The sequence below is a fragment of the Oncorhynchus mykiss genome, chromosome 13, assembly GCF_013265735.2.
Source record: "Oncorhynchus mykiss isolate Arlee chromosome 13, USDA_OmykA_1.1, whole genome shotgun sequence".
NCBI classification, from domain to species: domain Eukaryota; kingdom Metazoa; phylum Chordata; class Actinopteri; order Salmoniformes; family Salmonidae; genus Oncorhynchus; species Oncorhynchus mykiss.
The window spans coordinates 13,813,897-13,822,443 of record NC_048577.1 but is presented as its reverse complement, the minus strand read 5'-3'; the positions used below and the strand labels follow the sequence as shown (position 1 = coordinate 13,822,443).

The window sequence follows — 8,547 nt, the reverse complement described above, 5'->3', positions numbered from 1 at the left end:
TGTTTGGGTGGGTTCTAGATGAACTGGCCTTAGTCCTTGGACTCCTTTGTGATTGCCGTCATTGTTCTTCACCCTTCGTAAAGCCGATTGGACAGGATGTAAAATAGGTTTCTGTGATTGGCTGAACATTTTGGGAACGCTTCCACTGTGCAGCACACATTCATCTAGATTGAGTTTGGTGGATTCTGTAACTTGACCACTATTGATATTTTGGCAATGGTCCAAATCCAAGCCCTGTCCGTGTTTAATAGTTGATCTCTCAGGGGCCTCTGACAGGGTAGAGGGTGTGAGGGAGGCCCCCTGTGTCAGAGGTACCACCAGACATGTCTGGGAGTTGTCGCTGTTTGACCTTTTAACCCCAGACTGAAGGGCTTCCTGTTTCTGACTGACTTCTAAAAGACACCTACCCATCAAAATGCTGCTATTTGACTGGTGAGATTGATTCCGTTTCCTCTCAATGGTTTGTGTATCGGTCGGTAGACTTTGACACTGAGGTCTAGTCCAGAATTTGGGTCTTTGGAGGTTCTTGTATTTTCTACTAGGGCTGGCTTGTGCTAAAGGTTGAAATGCAGCATCTAAGATTGTCTTTGTAGACTCTTCCAGATGAGACTCTTTGGTGGTAAAGTCCTTTATGAATGTTGCTCCCTTCTTTGCCCAAGGGTTGAGGTCATAGCTGCTTCTTTTGACTTCTGTAACTGCTGCAGATGTTGATCGACTTAGGTGTTCTTTCCAAGATGGTGTCTTGGGAGGCATAGGAGGAGAAGCACTTTTACAGCATTCCTTTTGACTGAAAGGTAGTAGACCAGCATATACGCTGGCAGCCTGAGACTGAAGTCCCTTCTGAAGATGTCCAATGTGTTTTAATGTTTTTGGTGAAGCAAGGCCACATTGGGACCCCTGTCCACCCCTCTTTGACTTAAACTGAAAATGAATTGATTGAGAATCCTTCTCAACAATAATTGGAACTTTCCTCCTTGAGACAACATTTTGTCTGGCTGCCACACCTCCTGACAGAGCCGTACCTGACGGGGTTACCAGGTCATTTGGTCTTGGTTCAGATATTGTGTCAGTAACTTTTTGCTTGGAAATGCCATCCTTACCCAGAAGAAACCCAGGACTGGATTTTGTTATCCTTCCTGTTTTCCTTAGTCCGAGCCTGGCCTGCAACAAGTTCGGGTCCTGAGACTTCATGCCTCTTGTCCTGTAGGGCCCTGGCTGTTGAGATTGTGGAGAGGAATGGGTGTACGTATCAGGCGGTGTGCCTACACCTCTAGAATAAGATGTTGGTACAGGTTTCATCAACCCAGAACGTGTTACAAAGTCCATCAGAACCTCTTCGTCAAGTATGTCATGGGTTGCTGGTTTAGGGGAACACTGGTTACGATGCTCAGCCTGACCTTTAGTACTAGAGATAGGGATTGAACGGGCCCATCTTTCTTTGGCCACCGGGGAGGTCTGTTTTGTGCCTTGGCTCTCCAATGGCATTGTTTGACAGTACAGTTTTGGAGATGGGCCAAGCCGGATCTTTGGGATGGAAAGGCTTGGAGAGAGGTCTGGGTTTGTAATGATAAGTGGTGGCGAAACACTATGATTTGGAATAGGAACTTTTGGAGAGATGCTAGGATTTGGAATAGGAACTTTCCAAATAGGCTTTGGGGTAGGAAGTGATGGGGATGGGCCTAGCCTGACCTTGGGAGTGGGAAGTGTCGGAGACACACCAGGTTTGAGCTTTAGAATAGGATGTGTTGTCCTGTTGCCAAGAGTCCTCTCTGTATGAAGATGGAGTCCCTGGCTGTCAAAGGAGGAGATCTGGATGGGTTTCTTTGTGACAATAGGTGAGAGCTGGAGAGGAGGGGGCGGTGGGACTAGTAGGTGTTTCTGGGGTTGTTTGGAGGTGCAAGTTGCAAGTTGGTTATCAAAACTCATTGCAAAGAGAAATTATGAATACCTGCAAAGCCAGGCAGTTTTGATGAGTGGGGAGTGAGAGAAGGTTAATGGGAGAGAATGACATTTTATGTTAATTTAAAAAATGTTACGTTTATATATTTTATTGTACGTTTGGCAGTAGGTCTGTAAGAAACATAACTTTAATGTAAAAAGCATTGCAGAAAACTTGCATACTCAAATAGTCGTCTGCATTACATTGCAATACAGAAGACTGCAAGCCTGATCAACTAAAAATAAACAGAAAGATGAGTATACAGTTAAACAAGCACTGACCTGAGTGTATGCGATAGGCTCTATCTGGGTCGTTGACATGGAGTGAGAGAGAAAACGAGTGTGAGAGAGAGAGAGGGAGAGGGAGAGACAGGGAGAGAGAGAGAGAGAGAGAGAAAGAGAGAGAGAGAGAGAGAGGGGGGAGAGGGAGAGGCAGGGAGAACAGCTGGAAGTCGTGTGTACCAAAGTTACATTCTCCCCATTCCTCTCATCTAAAGCTGCACTGTTTCACTCACCCACTCCCACCCCCCTCATTTTGTTTGTCTATGGGAAACATAAATGTGTCTGTGGATAAATGACTACAATGCTTCCCAGTGGAGAATCTTGAAACACATCTTTGAAAAATGTTCCTCTTTTTGTGTTTGACTTTTTCCAGGGCTGAGAATTAGTGCATAACACGGGGTATTCAAGTGGTGATAAATCCATTTATTTTGTTATTTCTTATGAATATATAATTATGGTAACATGGTCAAAAGTGCAAAATGATACATACATACTTTTTTCCCACCACCCTTCAGTAAAAAAGGACAGTGCGATGAGAATAAAATACAAACGTTTTCTTAGGATCGACCTCTGAATGGATTCTTTTGGCATCTTGAACAATTTAATCATCAACCTATTTGGCACATAACTGATATCATTACTGAAAGCAATTTACAGTTTCATTCAAACACCTTTACAAATACTTCCAAACGAGAGACATCTTGATAGCAGCTGCCATATTGACATTTTCAGAAAACTGATTTTGTGGTTTCAACATTTAGAAATGTATTGCACTTTATTAGTCAGCTTCAAATGCACTAAGATACATAAACATCATGATAAATGCAGTGAATGTCTGGTTACAAAATATATGTAAAAAATTGGCACAATCATGAAATGGCACAAATATGAACATGAAAACAGGAACTATCCCTTTGTTCAAATGACCTCATTTTTTGTTTCCCCTCTCTATGAAAACGTTATTTCACATTTCAAAGGGTGACACCACCTGACCACAGTGCCTTCCTCTCAATGCTGTTTCTTCCCAGTCAGGCCTCTCACGTCCCAAACCTCTCAGGAGGTGTCTGTCTCTATCTACCATCCTGCAGTCCTCCAGTCCCAGCCCCACTCCATATGGTCAGCTTCTGTCCTTCCCGTAGTGTGTGGTCATATCATATGAGGGCATTGCCATCTTCGTCTTTGCTGTTCAAGCTCACCACCAGCGGATGGTGCTTCACAGTCTTGCTGCTCCACTTGTGTGCGTCCTGAAGCCCTGGCTCCAGGAAGTAGAGACAGGCGCCGAAGCCGGCCAGCACCAGGACCGACACCAGCAGGTAGACGGGGACGAACCAGTCCAGGAACATCCAGGACATGGTACTGTTACGGAGCGGTACAGGAGGACGGGGGACATTAGATTGTGAGCTGATGATCAAATACCAAACACAATCTACCTATTGTACACATGGTGCAGCTTAACCTGGAAGCGTACTCCTTATTCACAATCTCAAGTCAACTATTATGTGCAAGCAACTGCCCTGTCAAAATTGGCTATAAAATGGTCCTCTGTGTTAAGGTATATTAGTTGTGGCAGGCTATTGCCATTCAAATACTCTAACATGCTTCGCCACCCTTGTACTGTGTCAGTAGATTATGTCCACTGTAACTGATTGCACACATTAGCTGCTAGAGTAACTGCACATGATCATGACAAAAAATATCACCCCACGGTAGCTAGCCGGTTTCGGCACATACCTGTGGTCTCTGCTGTGCCCGCCTTCCTCTGAATATGATGTTAGTGTAAAATGGAGGAGCAATGGAGTCACTGATCAGATGATGTATTGGTCTAATGCAGCACAACCGTCAGCTGGATGGTATAATATAATCCAAGGTGATCTCTCTGTACAGATGACAGAGAGGTTCATCATACTGCTCTGGGTTCTGACGTCACATTCAAAGGGAGGGGAGGAGGGGGGCATTGCTATGACAACAGCCCTAGTGATGGGTGGAGGCGGATGTTATGCAACGGTTATTGTGGTGTTTCTTTGGGCCAGGACCCTGCAGATGTCTCCGGTCGCCTCCTCCAGCCTCTGCATGAAATCGATTCCAGTTCATTTAATGCACAAACCATCACAGAGTAAGAGGGTAATGGAGACTGCTCATCTACAAAGTACAACATGTCATGTTTTTTTTTCTCTTGACGTCCGAGACAATTACCTTTATCTGAGACAATGACTAAAATAAGACTGCAGAGCAGGAAGGATGACCTATTTATTTTCAAACTGTACCAGGAAGAAGCCTTTGTCCAATTAGTTGAATGATTGTTACTCAGCTCTAAGACCATATGTAGGAAAGATAAGCTTGATAGATCAACCTCTAATCCACTTCTCATTGGGCCACATCCAGGAAGTGGACATGTAGGTCTGCATCTGATTGGTGTGAAGCCGAACCCTATACAATTATTTTTTATAAAAATGTGTGATTTATTAAAATATGAATGCATTTCAATAGGTTCTGACCAGTAGCAAGGCAATGTAAGGCATCACCGGGTCATCAGTTGAGAGAAAACAGCCCAGTTCTAAAAAGACATGACATACAGCAACTGGTAAACATCAAGTATTCTAGCTCGACAAACTGACGTTAAAAAACTATTGGTGTGTTTTAGATACAGCACAATATAATAAATATTAGGGTTTCAAAGTCTTTAAAGTCTGTTTAGTAGTAGCAATTTATTCTGTGTCTACAGGTTTGTAAACTGATCCAGTCTCATATTATGCGTAGATTCAGCAGAATGACGTTGACACGGGCAGCACCGCAGATATTGAGATGACTGAGATACAAGACTTTGCTCTCACACAGTCCAGCTCACGGGTTCAACCAGGAATTGTTGCGGAAATGTACCCACTATGCTATTTACTTTCTGCATCTACGCCATGTCGCTGAGTCTACCTTTAATACTGCTCATGTTATGAATGGATGGATGGCACCAGGAAGGCTACAGGCACACTGCATGTATCTGAGAGCTGTAAACACTAACTAACACAGTGGGGGAGGGGCGGGGGATTATAACTTGGCTGCCTGTGTATCCTCTGCAGTGCTGTGTGAAGGAGCTTCTTTCTGGAGGAAGTCAGCGATGAGTTGGGCCACAGTCTCAGGGGTGTTCAGGTGGACATGATGATCACCAGGTACGTTAACCACCATGCCCTGAGAGACATACAAGACCAGACCAGACAGACAGACACAAAGAGGGGGGGGGGGGGGGGTGGGGGATTGAAAACAAATACATATAAACTATTCTTTCCCAAAAACCCTGCATTTGACCAATCTGAGTGCCAGTATGTAGGTCAGTGTTTGCAGCTAAAACTTCTCTGCTTAGTTATCTATACAGTACTGTAGCTGCAAGAAGCAGAGCACAATATGACTGTAGTAACAACATACAAATATTACGACAAAATGTTTGTCGCAACCATAAAAGTGACATTAGAATGTGAGGAGGACATATTTACAAAGAAACAAGGTGTATACGTAAGTATACTCACGCTTTGGTCTTTATACCCTTGAAGTAGTGTTGAGGTAAAGGTCTTCTGTTGTGGTTCAGAAAACATCTTCTCAAACCCCTCCTCCGCCCTATCAGGAGAATTAGAGAGATCTTCAAGTAAAACATATTAGCAGTAAAAATAAAAAAAATGGTGCTTGACGGTGTGGTAAAGTGTAGTTTACAATAGAAACGGTGTAATAATCCTGTAATAATTGTGAAATAGTGTAATGATGGGAAGAGTGTCCTACAGCACTACTAGAACTCTGGCCTGTATCCTGGACTGCAACTCCAGACTCTGCTCCAGACTGACACGCACAACGTTTTTCTGAAACAGAACACATTAGCATTCCTCGAAACAGATACAAATATACAAATCAACTAAAGTACGTCTTTTTTATGAGGACTATTAACACAAAAAGATTAGTCTTACCAGGTTGATTCTAAAGTCTCGGGTGAACACCACCCCTATGAAAGAAAAATAGAAAGTGTTAGGATTACTATTATATTACAATGATATGAGTACGACAGATGACAAGAAGGAGAAACAAAGTGAAAAGAGAAGAAAAAAAAGACAATGTGAGCGCGAGCGAGAGGGAGAGAATGATCATTTTACCTCCTTCAACCTGAGCGAGTCCTCGTTCTAGAAGAATGTGGGCTGACTGCTCCGAGAGAGAGGGGTTTGCTGCCAAAAGCCTGGAAGTGATTAACACATCATAGGAGTGACGCAATGACTATGATTTTCAGAGCAGAGAGATTATGGCCAGACAGCCCAACATAACAGAAGTGTCATTGTAAAACAAGGAAGTGTGGTCTTACCTCATCAATGCGTTCTCATAGGTGTAAACCTTCTCTTTCTTCTCATCTTTCTTCTTCTCAAACTCAAGCATTCCTTCAAATCCCTGTCTTATCACCGTATGCAATTCCTTCTAGGGTAAGAGACACAATGGTAGAGAGACATTATAAAATGCGGATGTCCTGAACAGTTCCAAGGAGCAAATGATAAAAGAGCGGTGAGTATTTCAGTACCGTGTCTGTGGGTAAGAATCCATAGGAGTCCAGGAGAACCACTGAATCCACCATCTCTGGATACAATGCACTGAACTGGACAAAGACAACAGGACATGGTTACACACACACCATACACATGTACTGTCTCTGGATATTGTTCATTGCGAAGAGACACATAGATATGAAACAGCATTAACATGCTTCTTTTTTTAAGATGCTTACTATTCCAGCTACATTGCCACCTGTACAATGGAGAGCACATGATCAGATGTCTGTACAGAAAGGAAAACAACAATGTCTGATCAGAACACAATGAGTGGAAGAGAGATTAACATGAAGATGAACAGTCACTCACCCATACTGTGTCCGATAATAGAGAATCTCTTCCACTGGAGAGCTGCAAACCATTTCAATGGATTAGATAGATAGATCTGCTAAATGTAGCTTCATACTTTAAAATTACACCTACCTAGGAGAGAAAGAATGAGGAAACCTCATATAGCTGTGTAACTTCACTTTCAAACATTGCTTTTCAGCTCTTACTGGAGCAAAGGTCACATTGGTCTGAATAAGCTCAAACCAGCAAGTAGCCAAGTGGTTTGAGCATTGGGCCAGTAACCGAAAGGTCGGCACTTAACCCTAATTGCTCCAGGGTCGCCCCCCAGGCAGACATTGGCCGTGACCCCATTCTCAGAGGGTGTCTCAGAGAGAGTGGGATATGCAAAAAACACATTTCCAATTCACACATGTGTGAAATAGGACAAATATATGCATCCACTAAATTCATTTCAATAATTATTAATACCTCCAATGACCCGCCGTATGTCAGCCACATAAGCAGGAAAGCTGTAGAAGACTCCAGGAGGTCTATGGGAGGAGAGGCCATGGCCAGCCATATCCACAGCTACACACTTCCACTCTGTGTGTGTGTGTGTGTGTGTGTGTGTGTGTGTGTGTATATATATATATAGAGAGAGAGAGAGAGAGAGAGAGACTGTAAGAGTATATATATATATATATATATATATATATATATATATATATATATATATATATATATATATATATATAGAGAGAGAGAGAGAGAGAGAGAGAGAGAGAGACTGTAAGAGCCTGAGACACTCCGTACTGAACAACTATGCAACTGAATGTCCTTCCAATTCCAATGACAAGTTCTCATGAATCTATTGTACAATTCTCTGTGCTGATCTAGCGGGCAGACAGCCTACACACCTTTTGGCAGCAGTGGAATGAGAGTGTTGAAAGTGCCACAGTTGTCTGCCCAGCCGTGCAGGCAGAGTATTGGTCGACCATTGTCAGGACCCCAGACCTTGCCCCTTATTTCTCCCCACGGCACTGAGCTCTGACACTGAAGAGCAATTACTGTTAAGACGCATTACTAAGCATTTAACATGACAAAACATTCAGTAATAGTGCACGAGGAAGTGTTATAAGAAGCTCAACAAACAAAGAACACACTAATGAGTTCACTAAGTTCATGTCAAGACAGCTCCCATAAATTCTGACGATCAAAAAAGGATTAATTCTTACCTGCTTGTTTCATGGTAGCTGATGTCATCAAGTGTCTGACTCCTTTCAAAGTTTGCATTATTCTGAAAGACCAACGTCAAATTCGGGTTGTTAACTAAACATAAGCACTATACGTCCACAGCATCGATATATTAAATATATATATAATAAAACGTTAGCTATGAAATAGAAACAACTATTCATGCTTATGTAACCTACGAAATGCTTCTCCATTACTTCCGGGTGAAGTGATACGTGTTATTTTGACCAATGAA

At 42.8% G+C, this 8,547-nt stretch overlaps 1 protein-coding gene across 5 annotated transcripts; it reads right to left on the bottom strand.

The window, feature by feature from the left end:
• Positions 1-2,622: 2,622 nt before the first annotated feature.
• LOC110485706 (serine hydrolase-like protein) lies at positions 2,623-8,509 on the bottom strand. 5 transcript variants are annotated; one of them, XM_036940342.1, is made up of 13 exons: positions 8,294-8,509; positions 7,976-8,125; positions 7,548-7,661; positions 7,098-7,139; positions 6,965-6,984; positions 6,761-6,835; positions 6,551-6,660; positions 6,348-6,427; positions 6,165-6,199; positions 5,983-6,059; positions 5,736-5,823; positions 3,952-5,400; positions 2,623-3,576 (listed from the first exon to the last, which is right to left on the bottom strand). In XM_036940342.1, exons 1-12 carry the CDS (start codon positions 8,349-8,351, stop codon positions 5,260-5,262), a joined length of 990 nt encoding a protein of 329 aa, XP_036796237.1. In that variant the 5' UTR covers positions 8,352-8,509; the 3' UTR covers positions 2,623-3,576; positions 3,952-5,259. The 5 variants fall into 5 exon arrangements, with proteins under 5 accessions (XP_036796237.1, XP_021412515.2, XP_036796238.1 ...); XM_021556840.2 differs by having other exon boundaries at positions 7,976-8,111; positions 8,294-8,507; XM_036940343.1 differs by lacking the exon at positions 7,548-7,661.
• Between the last annotated feature and the right edge of the window lie 38 nt (positions 8,510-8,547).